This window comes from Corvus brachyrhynchos, unplaced genomic scaffold (genome assembly GCF_000691975.1).
Source record: "Corvus brachyrhynchos isolate BGI_N302 unplaced genomic scaffold, ASM69197v1 scaffold454, whole genome shotgun sequence".
NCBI classification, from domain to species: domain Eukaryota; kingdom Metazoa; phylum Chordata; class Aves; order Passeriformes; family Corvidae; genus Corvus; species Corvus brachyrhynchos.
In genome coordinates, this window is record NW_008237525.1 from 526,340 (window position 1) to 546,532 (window position 20,193).

The window sequence follows — 20,193 nt, forward strand, 5'->3', positions numbered from 1 at the left end:
TCTACCAAATGTTTCTGCCGCTCCGGCAGGGATTTAAGCAGAGTTTGTGTCTGTGCCTCTGCTCTTTCTGGGCTGAGTCTCACACTTTTATGCAGACTCATCCTGAACAAAAAAATCAAGAATTTGGCTGAGAACTGAAGGAAAAGATGAACGTCCGTTTCGCTGCCTCTGCTGTTTGCGTGGCAGCCTCGTCCAACAGGCCAGATGGACGGGTGATGTCTGAGCTGCTGTAGAGGAGTCTAAAGCACTTGGCTTCCTGAGAGCTGACTTGATCAGAGGAGGGAAGTCACCCCTGCAGCTCCACTGTCTGGTTGGTAACAGGTCACTGGAGATAAGGAAACAGAGCAGAATCGATGTGGCCATTGCCAACACAAGGGAGCTGACATGGGAGTTCAGGGCAGGACTGTTTTTTCCCTGGGACCAGCTTGTGCTTCTGCCCCTCTCTATTTCTTGCTCAGAAGTTTTTCTGTTTGTGTTATAAATTGACTGGTGTTATCACCAGTCAGAAACTAAACTCCTGCTGGAGGTGCCTGTTCCCAGCCGATGTGCTCGGAGTTACCCAGCTCCAATTAGCTTGTACGTTTTCCAGACTGCCACAGCGGGAACAGCCCAGAAACCTCCCCATGGCTCGGGTTTGTTTTCAGCAACAGAAACTGTAGGAATAGATGCCAGTGGAAATTTGTGATGCTCAATCTTTGCCCACTAAGTTTCGTGCAATTCCAGTTTCACTGGACACTGGGCCGGGTCCTTTCTCCTGGGTATCATGGCAAGGGAACAAGTTTGGTTCTCCCATTGCTGGAGTGACATCTGCTGCAGTTTGCTTGGGGATGGGGGGAAGTAGGTGCACCCTTCTGATTCCCCAAGGTGCTGCTGATGTTTGACTCCAGGAAAAGGTCCTGCCATGAAAAATGGGATTCGTGCCTGGGGGTAGCTGGAGGACACTTAACGATGTTCGAGTTCAGTGTTGGCAGAGGCTGCACAGGGTGAAGCCCAGCTGTGCTCCACTGAGTGGACAAGGCAGTGCTGGAACTCCTGCCACCCGCGCCTGACCAGCTTTCATCCACTCTGCCCTCCCCGTGCCACTGCTGCACGGTATCCCTGCTCCTGGGCCTCCCTCCCTTCCCGTTTGGAGCAGCCCCTGCCTTCTCCCCCAACGCTGAGCCCTCAGCAGTGGGATGCGCATCCAGCTGTGTCCGCAGTGAGCGGGAGGGCAGCCTGTGTTTCCTGTTCCCCCTCGCTCCCTCCTGTCTGTGGGAGCCTCCCTGGGCCGCTGCCAGGGCCTGCCTGCCCTCCCTGTGTCCCTGCAGCTGTGGGGAGGCCAGGCCAGGCCAGGGGGCCGGGCTGGGCTGCACACACCGTGGGGGACACAGACGAGCAGCACTTCGGGGCAGGAACCCGGGCTTAGCTCTGGCTCCTGGTGGCACAAAACACCCCCACAGTGCAGCTGAATGTCCCTGAAACCAGCTGCTCTGAGAGGTGATGGCTCAGGGTGAAGGTGGCTACCCGAGCTCGGGCTGAACGCACTGGGGGGACTCTGCAGCATGTTGGGCATCTCCCAGCAGTGCTCTCTCCCTGCGGTCACTGCCGCAGGGCCCCTCCCTCCCCATGTTTGCCTTTCCTGCCCAGCTGGCACACATAAGGTAGGAGAAATCTCTGCTCTATACTCGTTAGTTAAGTGAAGGCGTAGTGAGCAGGCAGAAGAGCTGATGGAGTCTGATGTGGACCGAGGAGGAAGTTGTACCAATTCCACTTTCTAAAAATAAGTTGAGTGACTTATTCATGCAGCCGAGAGACTGCTGCTCTCTGTACGCTGACTGTACGCTGTGGTTGCTTTTATTTTTTCTTTGTCTTGTTACAGCAAATCTTAGATGCACAGTCCGTTAAAATTGTGCAGTGGCTGTGTGATCAGAGAAGTGCCTATGGAGAAAGTCTTGTGGTTTCAGTGTTTCTAGAAGTGACCTTGAAGGATCACCTATACATAATGTTTCCTAGCGGTTTCTCTAAGGTGTTCTAAGATTTCCAGTGATGGTGATTCTGACTTTCCTCAGCAATCCACTCCGGTGCCTGACTATTCTGAGATTAAGGAGCTTTGACTGATTTCAGCCTGGTATTGCTGCACTTTAACCCCATCATTTTGACATCTCACCTTCTCTACTGGCAAGCTACCAAAGAGAAGAAAAATTCTGTAAATGTAAAAGTAATCATTATGTAGTGTTCAATCTTCTTTTCTGCCTTTCCCTTCTGTGCTCAGAGAGCATCTGCTGGCTCTTGGGCAGTGCTGTGGATTTAATGACACATGTGTGGCAGCTGGGCAGCCCCAGTCCCACCTCCCCCTGTTGTGTTGGCCATGACTAACAGTTCTTGATCTGTGCTGATGTCACTGAAAATAGGGTGCTTGAGGTGGCATGGGTTTTATTAAAATTGTAAATCATGAATTCCTGAGTTGTCTCACACTTCGGTAGCAAAATCTATTGTCTTGAACATTTTTAAAGAGTTTTTGGTTAGTGGTATATTTTATAAAAAGCAACAAGATTACATTAAAAGTTACATATTTCAAAACATGCTTTGTTGCCCAGAGAAGCTGTGGCTGCCCCCGGATCCCTGGAAGTGTCCAAGGCCAGGTTGGACAGGGCTTGGAGCAAGCTGGGATAGTGGGAGGTGTCCCTGCCCATGGCAGGGGGTGGAACCGGATGAACTTTAAGGTCCATCCCAACCCAGGCCATTCAGTGATTCTGTGTGTGCATACGCCAGCTCTCCAGACCTGTGAGATTGGTGAGAAGTACCTGGCAGGTGCCCAACTCCCTGTTTTTTGTTGGTAGCAGGTCAGTGTGAGGCAGCGCTGACCCAGGAGCTGTGTGCTGCTGCCTTTGGGCTGAGCAGTGCTGATTGCAGTTGTATGATTTCAGCTCAAAGTTTCTGTACCTGCCTTCAAAAAGACCAGGGAGACATTCTTATCATCAGCTGGTGTCCTAAGTTTTTAGTCAGACTCTTACAGAAAATAACTCTTGAGGTAGTACAGCATCATTGAAGAATGTTTTCAGGTGTGGTGTCTGTTAGAGTATCAGCTGCAAGTGAAGTACTGTAACCTGCTGATGTGGTAAAGGGCCATCAGCCACCAAGTGTTGTGATTGTTGTTCCTTTATATCTGTGTCAGGAGTGGTTCCTAGTTCAGTAACAGTGTGTAATACATGGTTCCTATGTAGCTCCCTAGGTGATAGAAGTTTAGATCTTTCAGGTTTTGGTCCTAGCCATATTTCTGTCCTTGTGTGCAGAATGTAAAATGCCAATTTTTTTCCTGTAGCTGAATACCTGCTGTACCTCTTGTTATGTACAGTTGACATTATCTAGCAGATATTGGCCACTAATGGGCAGCAGGTATAAGTTCTAGCCAGCAAAGCTACCACCTTGCTCCTCACCTGTAGCCCTTAACTCCTACCACGAGTGGAGTAAACCATGACAGCTGGCAGACCTCCTGGTTTGCCATGTGACTCCAGAGGTGAAGTCCATGTTGTCATTTCCACAGCCCCAGACTGGAGGGCTTTGGGTGGCTGCACAATGCCACGTGTCCCCAGCATGGCAGGAGGTAGCAGCTCACTTGATGGCGAATTGCTGTGCCTGGAGAGGGCAGGCAGAACTTGTTTCCATTGGGCATTATCCAAGCCCTGCACTGTAGATCTGGGCAGTCCCACTGTTGTTCCAGCATTATGTGGGGCTGAGGGATGGCTTTTGAATCTCAGCTCCTTTTCCATCACCGTGAGCTTTGGTCTCGTCTTGTGCACTGCTGGCAGTCTCCAGTTGCGTTAGTTGTGTTTGTGTGTGTGTGTGTGTGTGTGTGTGGTAGTATCTGTTCAGCGTTACGTTGTGCCTGACCAGAGGACTTGGTGTGTTCTGGAGCTGCTCAGTTATTTCATATTGTTGTCTGCTGGAAAATCTGTAAATGCCCTGTGGTATTTTATGACTTTATAAGCTGTACAAAATGTCCATCAGGTACTTGAATGTCAAGCAGATACAGTCTGTAAGAGTGCCTTGTTTTCATTAGCTCCTTGGCAGACACTGAACATACTTGCAAAGCTGCAGGATGGACTTTTGGTTGCCTGTGGTCATGGTTTGGGGTTTTTTTATTGGCATCTACCGTGTGTTGTACAGAAAACAGTGAAGGGCCTCACAGTATATTTTTTAGTTGTCCAAACTTTTGGCCCTTCAGGAATGTAAAGCAGCCTAACAACTTTTGCTTTACATAATTAACAGCAATCTGTTCAGGGTTTCCTGCAGGAACTGGATAGTGATTTTTCCTCTCTGGGAGTAATTCTCCTGAGCTAATATTTCTATCCACGTCTAGACTGCTCTTTCTTTTGTTATTAAAATTGAGTATAATCTTGATGAACATGTTAGAATTTTTCTGTATCCAGACTTTGTACCCAGTAGAGGATATTTCTCCTATTTGAGTTGATACATGGTTTTGAATCCTGGGATTTTAGCTTCTTAAGTCACAGACGAGACCAGAGTTATACGCAGGATAAAAATAGCAAGCAGTAATTAATACCCATCCTCGGTGAGCCTGGCTCTTCTGGTTTCTCTTGACATGTTGCTCTGTAGCAATTTCCTTTCTTTTTCCTAAGAAATAGACCAATTAATATCTTTCTACAGGAGTGAGAAAATAAAACAAAGATGCTTGTTTCCTGCCTTAGCAGAGCATTCCCTTGGGGTACAGTGAGTTTGTGGGAGCTCTTTTCCGGGGCAGCCCTTTGCATTGATTGGGCTGGAGCACGCCAGGGCCAGGCACCAGGAGGAATGGCACGGCCTCTCCCTTCACTCTTCCAGACATCCCTCTTTCCTTCTATCAGGGCTGGATTATCTCTGTCTCAGTGCTCCAAGCAGCAGAGACCGACTCCTCTTCCGCTCTAACAGGGGTAAATCCAGGTTTTGTGGCTCTGTTCCATACCCTGAGGGTTTGGAGATTTTATCTTTCTCATTTTTTTAGCAGATGGGGCAGATCAGTAGGAACTGTTTCTCATCTGTCCTTTGTTTCCACAAAAACAATCAGCTGCTGGAAGTGTTGGAGGGGAGTCTGGCTGTGCTGCATGGCAGAGAGACCCTGAGTTTTGTCAGTCTAAGGGTAGATTTTTATTTTCATATATATATGTATACACATTAAAGGGATCGTTTCACCTTGCCTTCTCTGAGAGGGCAGGTTCAGGAGGGCGGAGAGAGTTCTGTTTGGAAGGTTTGGGAAGATTGGCTGTATGGATGCCAGGGACAGGGATCTATGAAGGATTCAGCCTTGAGTGTGACTGGAGTCATGTCCACCCTCTGTCAGTAGGGACATGTCTGTGTTGGTGCTGGACCCCAGGAAAGTAAGAAATATTTAACTCCATGGAAGGTCATTCTTTTGCGCTGGATGAGGAAAGAGAGCACTTTAGGCACCCCAGGAACATGCTCAGCGATTGCTTTGATGCCATGTGAGGCTTGAGGGTGAGTTTTCATCCAGTGTGTTTTCCCAAGGGATATTGCTAAGCATTCCGTTTAATTGTTAGGATTGGTTACAGAAGGAAAGCAGAAGGAAAATGCAATTCTAGGTGTATGTAACCATCATCATCCCCCACGCCTCAGTATTTAGCTCATTAGAGAGTGGTGATTTTGTCCCTCGCCTTTTCTTCTGGACTGGTTTGTTCTCCTCGGCTCCCTGAGCTCTCATCTCCCTCCCTGCCATTTCAGTGGAAACCCTTGCCCGTGTGTCTCTCCCTGGAAATCACCCTCCTCCTTTGTGAGATACAGGGTACTTTAAGGGATTGGGTCATCTCCTTCCCCTCTCTTTCCAAGGTTTTCCTCATTTACATTTCTGTTGTGTCCCCTAATTACCATCCCTCTGGTTTTTTATTCCCCCTCAAGCTGCCTTTCCCTGTTTGTGGTCTCCTGAGGATGTTCTGCTGAAACTTTATCAAACTTACATTACTAGAAATAGTTAATGCAAAATTTTCTTTGAGGAATTCTCGCATCCTGCTTGCAGCATCACTGCACAGTCTGTCGTGAGATTTCCAATAGAGGCACAACTGGAAGTCGTCCTTTCCTTCTGGATTGCCTCCTGTTTCCCCTTGCATAGGGACATAGGAATACATTGTCCTCCCATATCTTTCATCCCATAAAGAGTTTATTTTTTAATAGAGTCCAGTAGAGAATTAAGTATAAGGTTGATTAAACATTTTATATATACATGTATCTACTGGGTGTCAACCAGAGACCCATGAAGAGTGTACGCACTGGAGCCCGTTCTGGGGCCACATACATCACATATGTAACTGCTGTCTGGGAGAGCAGCCGTGGCTGACTCTGCAAGGGGGGCTGTACTTGCCTGTCTAGGTGTGATATGGAAACCATGTACTGGTTTTTAATGTAGCCCTGTTTAAATTCTTATTTAAAGGCTTTGAAGCATCCTACTGTGTGCTTTTGTGATGGGTGACTTTATAATTGCCTTGGGCAGAATCCCATTTCAAGGTCTCCTGTAAGCCATCTGCTTTCAGTAACAGCTCTTAGCTTTGGCATGTGTCTCAGTGCAGGCTGAAATAGCCACATTGCTGCAAAACTGTCTTTACTGCCTGCATCGGTTTGGGCTTCCCACTGTGCCTTCGCAGGCTGAGTGCAGCCGCGGGGTGTTCTGCATCGAGCCTGCCCTTGGGGTGCACCCTCCAGCTTGTCCCCAGGTGAGGGGGTCCATGACCCAGCACAGGAGTGTGGGGTGCACAGTCCTGCACCTGTCCGTGTTCTGGGATTGCCATGTAAGGAAACTCAGGTGATTCCAAAACTGGCCTATGGCCTGGTTCCCAGTCACCAGGGTGTCAGGGTATGATCAGAACATGCTGGGATCAGGCTACAGAGCCCCCCATTTGTGATAAACCTTCTGTACTTGCAGATGTCCTCAGTGGATTGGGTACACTGCTGTGCCAATCTGCAACCCAGGCCATTCCTCTTCTAAAGTCAGGAGACTTTAACTTTTAGCTATGGGAGTCCTGCTGACACAAAGTAGCTGTAACACAGCTGGTTCAGTGTTAGAAACAGCAGCCTTAAGCACAAAGATTCAATTCCTTGCTTTGGCATGTTCTTCCCATATGGCACTGAAGTCCATCAGTCCTTTGCTTTTCTATATGTAACAGGCACCTTACCTGCCCAAAAAGCCAGTCTCTGTGTTAGGTTTTGTTACAGTGAGTTTGGGAGAGCTCCATGGAGGTACAGTGCTGGTACAGGTCAGAAATGTCTCTGCTTAACACCCAGGAACAGAGAGCTGCAGCTTTTCCCAAAACTCCTTCAGAACACTTGTGAAGAGCAATGGTGTTGGTGGCATCTTTCACACTGGGATGTGGGACACGGGCATTGCTCACCTCAGAGGCAGAACCTCAAAGTGACTTCAGCAGTAGGACCAGCCATGAAGGATTTGCTGAAATAATTCTGGAGCACAGTGAAGCTTCCTTAACCCCAGCTGTTATCACAGGGGATTTGTATGATTAGCTAAATCTGTGCCATATCATCCTGTGTTCATGGTGGGCCACTCGCTGTCCCTGGCAATGGGAGGCAGCCCAGGCCTTGGCTCCAAGCCTTGAACATGGTACTGTCTGGGGAGGAGCAGCACAGGATCCTCTGTGTGCTGTGAATCCCTGCCGGTGTCAAGGGGGTTGGAACAAGATCCCGTCTGACCCAAACCATTCGACGATTCCATGTTGCCCTGCATGGAAAGGCTTTAGGTTTGGCACTGTTACCTTCCTATTTGAGTGGGCAGGGGTTTCTAAGAAACTAATCAATACCAGTCTTAAAAGCAGCTCTGATTTTTCAACAGTGTGTGGACTTACAGTCGAGCAGCAGCCGAGCCCCATCTTCCCAAGGAGGATTTGCAGGGCTGGAGTGCTCACCCCCCTCACTACAGAAATGGCAGCCACGGAGCTGTAAGTCCCAGCTCATCAGTAAACATGTCTGTACTGAGAAAACTCAGTCTGTTAAGGGTCTTCCTTTAGCAGACTCAGCAGATTTAGCAGATTATTTTATTTGGCTTTTATTTTAAGCCCTTTCATCTCTCCATTTCTCTCAGCCTGGGTATCCTGTTCCTGGAGTGTGCCAAATATGTTGTCTTTATTGCAACCTCTTCAGTCTTCATGGAGAGCAAGATCTGCTCACAGTGATACATGTCAGGATGTTTTTGGTTTGATCCAAGGCCCATGCTGGTTTTGTTGGGTTGTTTTTGGGGTGTATTTTTTTGGATAGGGAAGGAACCTTTATTGAAATCCTGCAAGGTTTTATTTCATTTCCTCCATGATCATGAGCAGTGGTAACTGTTGTAGCTTTGCTCACGATGGTCCCTGGTTTTCATACTCACCCTGAGGGTGATCTCTTGAGCTTGACTCAGCAGTATCTGATGGTCCAGCTGCCATTTCCTGGGAGGATGACCTATCTCCTCTCCCCAGCAACCTGAAGGTGTTCAAAAGGAAGTCATGAAGTCAATATTTTCATTGTAGAAACATGGTCTATCCAAGTTTTTCACGTGTTTTTGTCTTTTAAAATATGTACTCCCGTGAGACTTGGCTCAGGGACTGAGGAAATGTGTTACTTGTGATCACATCTTTGAGACACCTCAGTGTGTTAACACAAGAATGTGTTTGTGAGGAGCCTGTCACAAAGTCTGGAGTTTATCAGTCCACTTCTTACACTGTAGAAAGATAAAATTAATTCCAGAGAATGAGAGATGTTGGAAATGACAGAAAATCCTTCTGGTAGAAAGAGGAGTACTGGTTTGCAGCCGTCAGGTATTTCAGATCACACAAGGGGATCAGTACTGCAGATGGAAATACCAGCATTCATTGTACAGTGTTACTTAGAAATATTCCCTGCTATGAATGTAAGGACTCTCTAGACCTGATGAGGGGAGATGCTTCCAGAGGTGCTGTTTCTTCATCAGCCTTCGTTTGGAGCTGCCAAAAACGTGACTTTGCACAGACAGGGAAAATAAAACTCCAGTCTTGCTCAGGAGGATGGTAACAGGGAGGTGGAAGGAAATAAAATCATTGGTTAAGATAAATTCTGACTCACCTTTTCAAACGTGGAAGCTGCTCACTCCCAAGAGTTTCCTTCAGGTCCCACGTAAGCATTCATTTGGCATTTTGGTCTAGGACTCCTTGCCTGCATGTCTGGCTCTGAGAAGGCTGGTGCTCAGTCCTGGGAGCTGGTCTTTGGCTTCTGCCCAGGAAAGAGGTCAGTCAGCCAGCTCATCAGAGCATGCCTTGAGAGCAGGAACTGTGCTTTAGACCAGCAAAAGTTCTGGTGTCCACAGGTCAGGCAGAAATCTGAGGAGCCAATCTGGTGTGAAAACCAAAAGCAGTAAGAGGTGTCAGATCATGCACTGACAGCCTTTTGATTTCTCAAGATAGGCTGAAAGTGCTTTTCTTTCTCCACCATAGAAACTAAAAATGGCAAAAAATACATTAAATGAGAAACCAGGCTGAGTTCAGAAAAGGTTCTTCCCCTAGAGGATGGTTGGGCACTGAACAGGCTTCCAGGGAATGGTCACAGCTCCAAGGCTGCTGGAACTCCAGGAACATTTGGAAAATGCTCTCAGGGACAGGGTGAGATTGTTGGGGTGTCTGCAGGGCCAGGAGCTGGACTCGATGATCCTTATGGATCCCTCCCAACTCAGGATATTCTGTAATTCACATAACGTGCTCATCATGTGCCTGGTTTTCTGATAGCGTTGAGATGCCACTGGATGCTCCCATGGTCACATAGGGGCTTCCAGAATGGAGCTGAAACACGCCAGCAGAGAGGATGGAATGGCAGCACCACCATCACCCACAATAGGAAGGAGCTTAGAGTGCTGCCCTCACATTTCCCGAGGGAATTTGTAAGGGACAGCTCTTTACTGCTGGAAACATTGATAGTGTTTGATGGAAAGATAACTGTGAAGAAAACCTCAACTGAAGCAGGGGTTACATGGAAGGGATTTTTAGTGGCTGCAGTGGTCATGGTGCTCCAGACCCATGCTTTTGTGGGGGACAAATCAAAGACTGCAGGCACTTTGCATCGTGAGAAACTGTCAGGATTCTCTTGTGGCAGCCCCACGGGATTTCCAAGAAGCGACGTTCTCGCAGTCCTCTGTCAATATGCGGAGTTTCCTTTTTTTTCCCCCAATCCTAATCTGTGGAGTATGTATCCAACCTAATAAAACCATTTTTCAGCTTCGCTGTTGGTGGTTTTCTTCCTCTTCTCTCTGAAATCCTCTGGCCTGCTGGCAACGGCATTGTCCAGCAAGGTTTGAAGCCTGGCATGCTGTCAACAAACCTTCACATTCCCTTTCAATCAAACATGGTAGTGCTGAGATCCGACTTGGATTCCATCCCAAGGTTCACCATAATCATCCTTGTATAATAGGAAGTCCAAACAACCCCAGGAAATAATTCAGATGTGACTGGTGCCCTGAGTGGAATAAAGAAGTGCCTAGAAGAGACATTAAGAGCGTCAGCTCTAACTCTTTTCATAATTATGCGCTCTGAAGGAGCGGAGGCTTTGGAGATCAAGGGATTACATGCATCTCATGAGGTCTGGAAAGATGGGACAGCATCTTCCATCCACATTTTCTCTTTTTTGTTTTACTGATATTGCAGTTGCCACATTTGGTGGAAGAATATTGCAGAGCAGGCTCCCCTCTAACCCTGCAGTTCCCTTCCAATCTGGCTCAGGTAAATTGAATCCGTCTGCCCTTAGGGATGAGCTTTTGGAAGAGCCTGTTGGCAAGAGCAGTGGGGGGAGAACTTAATTAGATTAAGATGCATTTCTGCAGTGTTTGTGCTGTGGGCTGTGCGGTGCTGGAGAGAGCAGCGCTCGGAGCTGGGGATGCCCTGGGATGCTCTTCCAGCTGCCTCTCTGCTGCCTGAGAAAAAGGAAAATGCATCGGAGGTGTAAATCACAATGTTACCCAGCACAGGGCTTGCCAGGGTGTGAACAAACCCTGTCCTGAGCCGGTGTCAGCAGCCTGGCAGGAGGGCAAGGGCTCAGCTTCTCCTTGCCACAGCACAGCAGCTGAGGCAGTGATGTGCTGGGCACGGTCTGGCTGGGCACCCAACCTTCATTCAGCTCTTGCTTGAGGCCTGGGTACCGATGGCCCATGGGTCTCATACTTTGATACCCGTACAAATGCTGGTTTGCTTTTCAATGCCTTTCTCATTTCTAAGGTTACTTGTTTACTTCCCTTGACAACTTCCTCCATAAGGAAGTTGCACGTCTGTTAGTTTCCAATGAACATTTCCTTCTCCCTGGTATATACTTGGCAGGTTTTTAGTTTTGTAGGTTTGTTCTGCTGCACTGGGAAGGGATAATTTGGAGTCCCCAGTTCTCTCTCTTCATGCTACTCATTATTTTATATGCCTCTCCTGTGGTCTCTCTCCTTTTCATTACTAATCAGGTCTAGTCTTTTCAATCCTCCTTTGTGTGATAGTTTCATTTTACAAAAGCTGAACTAGTTTCTATCAGCTCAGTTGATGTGATCTTACTCATATCAAAGGTGTTTAACAGCCGCAGTCCCGTGTACTCACTGCAAGCTGAACTTAAATTGTGTCAAGTTCTGTGCTGCTTTGCAAGTGCAAGTGGGAACGTTTGTTACAGCTGTCTTTAAATTTAAATTTGGATGTTTTAAATGAATTAAATATGAACATGAATAATGCAGCTGGTAACATAGGCTTTCTGCAATTAAATGCAAACTTTTTCATTTTGTCTCTCTGCTTTCAGGTTTTGCTATGCCGCAGTGTTTGTACTGACTCTGCTGTCTTGTAGGAGTGATGGGGAACTAGAGCCCATGACAGTTCAGTGGAGCCCTTGGCACTTTTGATATCTCGGTGAGTGAAAGTTGTTTGAAACTCTAGGAGAGGCACTTCATCTGCTACTAAAGGCAGCAAATCAGTTGGTCTTTTTACATTTTTAAGGAAAGATCCTGCTAGCACATTGATCTGCCCTTTCAGGTTATAAATTCTGGAAACCAACACTCCATAATGCTGTAGTTCATGCTTGGGAGATTATCTTGATCTCCACAAGCAGGAGAAACACAGCTTTTGAAAACAAGGGGAGTTTTAACTGTGATGTGCAGCTCCGTGCAAGTGTCAGGCTCTGGAGATGGAACATTGCAGCAGGTGCTGGGCTGTGGAAATCCCAAAGGCTTTATGTGATGCAACAGTAAGATTATGTCCTTTGTGCCATGGATCAGCCAACAGGTCCTCAGCAGGGGCATGTTTGTGTCTGAGGTGATTCTGGAAGATCTGTGTCTGTGGATAGCCCATTTTTCCCCCTTGGATTCCGGACTGTAGCTATTTATTACTTTCACATTTTTTCAATCTTCAGTCCCTGAACGGGGTAAAGGCCACATCCATTGGTACTGCAGTGCTCGTGTCCTGCAGTGCCTGTGAGCTTGTCTGTTCTGCTGTTGGCTTTCTTCTCTCTGCACTGAAGTCTCCTTACAAGGCATTTCAGCCTTGTCAAAACCTATAGAGTGATTCCCCTTGCCATCCAATCCGTTGTCAGTGAGATAAAGTCCCTGGGTGTTTCAGGTTGGAAGGAGCTTTTGGAGGTTGTCTGGTCCAGTGCCACACGCAGACAGAGATGGGCTCTGAAGTCAGACTCAGCTACAAGGTTAGATCAGGCTGGCAGGGGAGGGAGCTGGTGATGTTTGGAGTATCTCCAAGGGTGGAGATTTTATAGCTCCTCTGGGCAACTGTAAATTACAGTCAGTGGAATTCATCAATTCCCAAGCCCTGTGTTAGTAAAGCCCAGGGGCAGCAGAGGGGCAGCTCCTATTTCTGTTCTCTGTGACCAGGGACAGGACCCAAGGGAATGGCTGGAGCTGTGTCAGGAGAGGGTCAGGCTGGACATCAGGGAAAGGTTCTTCCCCCAGGGAATGGGCACGGTCCCAAGCCTGCCAGAACTCCATTTGGATAATGCTGTCAGGCACCCCCCAGGTGGGATTGTTGGGGTGTCTGTGAAGGGCCTGGAGTTGGATTTGGTGATCCTTGTGGGTCCCTCCCAATTGTGATTGTACCAGTTTCAGGAGGGCTGGGGTACACAGTGTCTGTCTCCATGGCTGAAGAAGGGCATCCCTGCATCCCAGGGCAGGAACTGGTTCCTGGGGTGCAGTGAGGCTGGTGGCTCCCATCGGGCTGTGTAGGTCCAGCTGCCCCTGCAGCAGGCAGGCTGAAGCCGTGCATCATGGGGTTTGGTTCTGCCTCTTCTCTAGGCATTACATGACTCTGAGCACACTAATTGTTTTGCTTTTTTTTCTTTTCTTTTCTTTTCTTATGATTTTGCGGGATTTACCCACGTGTTGCTGTCCTGTGGTGTGAGACGTACGGGAGATCTGGGTGGTGCAGAGCTGTGGTGGAGGCTCGTGAAGGCTGGCAGGAGTCCAGCAGGGGCTGTTGCATTTGGGCAGTTTCTTGGAAGCGTGTTTTGGAGTGCAATGTCCTTGAGCTGGCACTCATGTGGCTCTCAGCAAAGTGGGACTCCCCATGCCGCTTAAGTCTTCCTCCTTTGAGGAAGAGTCACCATTCATTTATTAATTTAAATAGGACATTTACAACATCTGGTTCTTTTCCATGACATGAGATCTTGCTGAGAGCCTGCTGCAGTGTTGGCTGAGGAATACCAGCAGTGAGCTCTGTGCTTTATCAGTATCACAGAATTATAGAATCATTAAGGTTGGAAAAGACCTCCAAGATCATCAAGACCAAACAACCACCGTGTCCACTACAGAGCACCAGTGCCACATCCAGCCATTTCTTCAATACACCACCACCTCCTTGGGCAGCCCATGCTGACAACGCTCTCCATGAAGAGATTCTTCCTAATGTCCAACCTGAACTTCCCCTGGCACATCTTGAGGCCATTTCCTCTTGAACTGTCCTTGTTACCTCAAAGAAGAGACTGATCCCCACCTGTCCGCACCCTCCTGTCAGGGAGCTGTAGAGGGTGAGAAGGTCCCCCAAGCCACATTAGGGGTATTGCCACTGTGAGGATGGAGGGTGCAGAAGTGCACCCTTGTCCTGGGCCACAACCGTCCACAAACCCTGTCTGAGCAGCTCAAACACTGTTGTAATTTTTTTTCTCCCAATACTTCTGCAGGGAAGCAGTCACACATCCCTGCCAGCAGGACTGAGGTGCTGAGGCTCAAGCAGCTTTTCAGAAGCCCTCAGAGGGGCACAGGAACTCCTGTGCCAAACACATGAGATTTACGTGTGGGGGTACTTGAGAAAGTCCCACTCACAGCAGAGGGGCAGAGCCAGAGATGGCGAATGCTTGTCTGGTTATATATAAACGCCTTTCAGCCTGGGTTTTAGTGTCTAGGGCACTTTTCCTGCCAGGACTGCTAGACTTTAATAAAAATGACAGAAGAAAATTATGAAAAGAAGCTTTAAAAGTTGTAAATAACCTTTCACATGTAGGTTACCTTCTGCTATTGAAAGGGAAACCAACTTTACTCCTTTCACAAGTGTGTACAGACACACACGCTATTTAGGAGAGAGGCAATAAGTGACTACTGTGCACCTTTTGATTTGGATTAAAAAAACAACCAGGAATTTCTTTTCCTTTAGTATTTAATACTCCTTCAGTATTTTTCTTCTCAGAGTATTGCTCAGTGTTGCATGTAAAAGGGCTGTAGTTTGTAGAGCTTTTATAGAAAATTAAACTCTATTTCTCTCACATTTAGAAAAAGCCTGGTTTTTAAAACCCCAACTTCTTGCCAAGTTGGGTCTGTAAATAACCCTTTAAGCAGCGACTCAGTGCTGCATCCTGAGACAGCTTCCTCTTCCATCCTCCTCCTGACTACCCCACTGTGAACAAAATGGAATTATATTGATACAATTAATCTTTCATTAGTTAGTGGAGTGTCAAAACATGCTATTCCTGGCTTTCCCAAGGGCCTGTTTGTGGCTCAGCCATTCATTTGGATGTTTTCTGGCAGGGCTTGGCAAGGCTTGGTGGGTGCAGCAGGCCCTGCCGTGTGAGAGTGGTTGTCCTGGAGTGCTGGGTCCCTATGCATGTCCAGCATACATCTCCCAAGAGCTCTGATTTTTCAGGAATATTTCTTTATAACAAGAATGCAAATGCCTTTGCTTGTTGGGAGCAGTCCAGCCAGTTTTCCTCCAACCAGGAAAAAAAAATGCGGCTTAACTTGGACACTCATGGCAGTAATAACAGCAAAAGTATTTCCTGGGTCATTGTCCAATTTCTCATCCTTATTCCCCAGAACTGCTGTGAGCAATTTGAATTGTAAGTGGCAAGCTGGGGATTGCTGTGCTGCTTTGCCAGAGTTAATGTTATGTTTCCATGTGTTTTCTTTCATAAATTCCAGCTCTGCCTCCCTTTGTTAGTGAGTGGGAGCAGCCCCTCCTTCCACACACGCTCCAGACCCACTGTAGGGTTAGCAGGGAGACAGGCATGTGCTCCTTGTGCTTATTTATGCTGCTCCTGCTGCCATGAATTTGACGTTGTCCACAAATTGGAGAAAGTCTTGTAGTTTCAGGGGGTGAAATGAGCTGTGTGTGTTCTGTGTTCTGTGCAACCCCGGGTGATGGAACATGTGTTTCCCCCCACTGTGTGATGAGTTAATGGTGCAGATGACTGTGTGCTCCAGAATGGGGAATTTTCTCATCGTTATTTCTTTTGTCCTAGACATCTTCAGTTCTGTAAGAGCAACCCAGTCCCAGGATAAGGACAGCAGCAGGTGGTAGAATGCGGAAACCAGGCCCTCAGAAAGGTGAGCAGTGATGCTTGGCACAGCCAAGGGCCCTGCAGTGAGCTGGCGTGGCCTGGAGGGCCAAGTGCCTCAGGGGACTGACAGTGGGGTGGGAGCTGAGGGGGTGTGGTTGGAAGGCCAAAACAGAGTTGTGTGTTTCTCCATCAGCGTGCACAGAGCAGTTCATCAATCCACCCCTGTGACGGGAAGAGGAGAGTCCCTTTTTGGGGCATCCCTGCAGCTCGTGGGGCGCAGTGTCAGCAGCGAGGGTGCCCTGCAGAACCCACGGCACCATCTGGCAGAGCTCCCAGCATGGGGCAAACTGGCTGTGCTGGCACAGGCCTCCCCCCTCTAATGAGGCATGAAAGCAGAGACCAGCCTACCTTGTGGAGAGGAAATCTGTCAGGAGGTTACCACTGCCACCGAGTCCCTCGGCCCCTCACACAGCACGTGCTTCCTGGGTCCTGCATCCCCAGCCAAAAGGGTGAAGCCGAGCAGGCTGCCTGCAGCTGAGCTGCTCTGGCTTCTTGTGCTTGACAAAAATATTGATTTCCTTTGGTGCTGTGCCATGCATGTGCGTTGGACTGGAGTGATCTCATCACATGCGCTCCGGAGGAGGGGGGAAGGGAGAAGCGAGAGGATGGAGCATCCTCTGCAGCTCTTTGTTCACATCTGCTCCACACTCCCAAAGTTTATTGCAGGAGATTTCTATGCTCGATTTCTCTCCTCCTTTTATTTTTTTTAAATGTCTCCTTTGCTTCTGTCGTGGTTCATCTTACAGCAGCATTATCCTCTTCCTAACACTGCTTGTCCTTTAATGAAGTGAAAATAAATGAAGGAAAGCAGGGAATGGGGAGACCCTGCTGCGAGGCAGCTGGAGGGCTTGGCAATAAAGGAGGCCGGTTGATTAGTCAGCAGCGTGGCTGAGGCCCGGGCTGGCTGGGTTTAGCCCCACTCCAGGTTGATTAGTCAGCAGCGTGGCTGAGGCCCGGGCTGGCTGGATTCAGCCTCACTCACAGCTTGTTCTCTGTGCTCCTGGAGCCTCCAGCCAGCCTGCCTCTGTGACCTGTGCTCGGAATGCCGTGCCATGGGTTGCAGAGGCAACATCTGCACTGTGCACATGTGGGTTTCTGTCCTACTTACCTGCTTTTTTAATAATGCATTGAACTTTCACTCTTTCTTTATTTGTCTGCAGAAATTCTTGTTTCTCTCTCTCTGCTGCTTTTGTATCCTCCTTAATGAGGATTTTTGCATGTTACAGGTTAAGAACAAAATGTACCTTCACCTGCAGAGTATGGCGAGAGGCTCCTTTGAGTGCATGGATGCTGTTAGAGCTGTCCTGCAGCACCGAGGGGAGCCTTACCCACCCACGGGGCTCTTTTGCTTCTGACTTAAATACTTTACGTCCTTTATTCTTGCTTTCTTAGGGAGATGGCACAATACTGTGCTTCATGGTAATGCATTTATTAGGAAGGGTGTCCTTCAATCCTTTTCATTCCTTTATGTCTCTCCAAGGAGGCTCTTTGTCTGGTCCATGTCTAGTGACTCCGTGGCCACACTCCATATGTCCCTTGTGTTCATCTAAGGGATGCTGATCTGGCATCCCTCTGTTGGACTGGAGGCTGTTGGAGGCAGGGTGGGCATCCCCCACTTCTTGCTCTGTCACTCTCCAGAGCAATAAAACCTACATACCATCCTGCCTATTGTGCTGAAAAGAACATGTCAAGAAGAGAAGATTGCAAAAATAATTGTCCAAAAGCAATTCCAGACATGTTAAAACACCCCAGGCCACTTTAGAAGCAGCTCTTAGCCTGCCTCTTCCAGCTACTTGTCAGGAGATTTCAAAACTTTTCCTTTCACAAGGAATTGCTTTTTGTGGGGGCAAGGCACATTTTGTAGGGCACTACCAAGCTGTTGTCTACAACAGCCCTAAAAATGCTCTGTAAAATAAAGGAGCTGGAGTGCAGCAGCACTCCCAGGGTGCCCAGCAGGTCAAGGAGCTGGCTCAGGGTGAGCTCTGCTGTGGCACAGCAATCTTCCATCCCTCCTTTGGTCTGGAGGCTGCTGGAGGCAGGGATGAGCATTCCCCACTTCTTGCTCTGTCACTTTCCAGAGCTGTCTTGAGAACTTAATTTTTTTTTGAGCTCTGAGACCCAAAGCTGTCATGGGCAAAGACAGCTCAGGTGAGCTGCTTTGCAGAGCTGGTGCTGCTTTGCTGTGCACTCTTCTGAGCTGCAAGGGACCCATGGAAACCTGGTGTTGTGCATGGACAGAGCACTTGTGCAGATTTTCAGAGAAGTCCTTTCCCAGTCACCACAAAGGGTTGAGGCTGTTTGTGTGGAATAACCTGGAGTTGATACACAAGGAGCCATTCTGCACCAAAGATTCACATGAGCCAATTTAGTGGCAGTTACGTTTGTTCCTCTCAAGCCCTTTTTCTCATAGCTGAAATGATGGAGCTCTAGCAGTTTGCTGTTCTTTGTTATTGCTTGTCACTGAGGGAAAACAGTGGCTGGTGGACACTAAGCAGGGATTGAGGTGCAAATGTAGATACCTCCTGTCAGGTACGTGCATGAGCTGTGGGGAGGAAGGGAGCACGCCCCAGAGATAGAGGCAAATCATCCGTGTTATGGGGTCATGATAGGGAGGTCGCTCCTCTCCTCTGAGTGCCTGTAAAGCAGACAGTGTTGAAGGGTGCATTGTCTGGCTCCTTTCCCTGACACAAGCGCTCTGTTTCTTGTCTCAGCCATAGACTGGAAAGATGGTAAAAAGCACAAGTACAGCCGCCCGTCAGAGTCTCCCTCCCAGTACCAAGGTAAGAGAGCTCCCTTCTTTCTCCCTGCTTTTTTTCCCCCACTTCTCCCCTTTTTGATTTCCTAAGATTTTTTTTTTGACAAGTGCATGGTGCAGCATCAGGATTGGCCATCACCTGCAAGAAACTCTGAGCAGCTCATCACTGCCCAAAGCTTGGGCACATCCTTGTAGAGTTTGGGCCTGGAGAAGAGAAAGGTCTGAGGAGACCATAGAGCTGCTTCCAGTGCCTCAAGGGACTCCAGGAGAGCTGAAGGGGGACTTCGGACAAGGGCCTGAAGTGACAGGACAAGGGGAATGGCATCACACTGTCAGAGGGCAGGGTTAGATGGAATATGGAGAAGAAATTCTTCCCTGTGAGGGTGGGCAGGCCCTGGCACAGGCTGCCCAGAGAAGCTGTGGCTGCCCCTGGATCCCTGGAAGTGTCCAAGACTGGGTTGGACCAGGTTTGGAACAACTTGGGATGGTGGAAGGTGTCCCTGCCCATGGCAGGGGGTGGGACTGGATGGGCTTTAAGGTCCTTTCCAACTCAACCCATTCTGTGATTCTACACAGTGAGGGGGTGAAACTGCAGCGTCTTTCTGGCACGGAGCACTCTGTAATCCAGGCTGGAAGGATTTCTGGTCAAAGCTGCATTGGGACACCTCTGAGGAGAGCAGGACAGACCAGACAGCACCCTGGTGTTTCAGAGTTGTTAGTTTTGACTCACACATTGTCACCTTTTACTGAGCAGGACAGGGAGCAGTGGGGCTCACGTTACCGACTGCAGCTGTTACCGATGGAGCACATACAGCTGGATTGATGGCTGAGCAAAGTGCCTGGGACTGGGAAGGGTGGGACAGGCAGGAGCTGTGCCATGCCCATGGGAGGGCTGACCCCTCGGGAGGCCATGCTCAGACATCAGGGACAGCCAGTGTCACCTTGGATCTGCGAGCCCAGACGATGCTCTGCTCATTTTCATACCGAGCTGGCTCGGACTGTGCTGCTTTCATGTGCTGCCTTGGTGCTCCTTAGCAGCCACACATATGGGCTGCAGACTTTAGTGGGGAAGCCTTGATCTGGGTAGGGCACGTTCTCCTTCACAGATGTGACCTGAAACGCGCATGTATTGTTTCAGTTGGATTGATGACCCCTAGGGAGCCAAAATGCTAATGGAGCCCAAACCAGACTTCAGTTAAAGATATAAACAGAAACTCCATCTTCATTTAAATTCTGGGCAAAGGATCAATGTTAAATGCAACATGAAGAGAATCAAAACATGAGGGTGCAGAGCTGCATTGTTCACAACTACTGCAGTTTGACCCCTTGGGTGTGTGGAGTGTTTTGTTTGGAGTAAATATTTTTGAAGGTTAAGACATCAGAGCCCAAATCTGACTCTTTGCCTGGAAGTAATATCTGCCTTTGGCGTGAGCACACGACAAGCAGCTTTCCCAAGGCAAGCACAAGTGACAGACAGTCACCCCAGTGGCATTTCCACAGCCAAGTCACAGGGAGTCACACGGGTTCCCAATCCTTGGCTTTTGTTTGGCTCACAGATGTAGTTGCAAAAATAGGGTGTTTCTCATTAAAGTGTCTTTCTCTCATTTCTTCCTGTGAAGAAGATCCAGTGTGCTGGAGAGAGCTGGAGAGGG

The 20,193-nt window shown here is 48.4% G+C and overlaps 1 protein-coding gene across 4 annotated transcripts in view; it reads left to right on the forward strand.

Annotated features, from left to right (window-relative positions):
* Positions 1–1,526: 1,526 nt before the first annotated feature.
* Positions 1,527–20,193, forward strand: part of SCMH1 (sex comb on midleg homolog 1 (Drosophila)) — a 66,904-nt gene continuing 48,237 nt past the window's right edge. The window contains exons 1-4 of one of the 4 annotated variants that reach the window (XM_008631592.2): positions 1,527–1,640; positions 11,758–11,864; positions 15,688–15,772; positions 18,498–18,566. In XM_008631592.2, coding sequence (XP_008629814.1) covers positions 15,748–15,772; positions 18,498–18,566 — 94 coding nt within the window. In that variant the 5' untranslated portion in view covers positions 1,527–1,640; positions 11,758–11,864; positions 15,688–15,747. Of the gene's footprint in view, positions 1,641–11,757; positions 11,865–15,687; positions 15,773–18,497; positions 18,567–20,193 lie in introns of those variants that run through there. The other 3 variants (XM_017731562.1, XM_017731561.1, XM_017731563.1) reach the window with 3 other exon arrangements.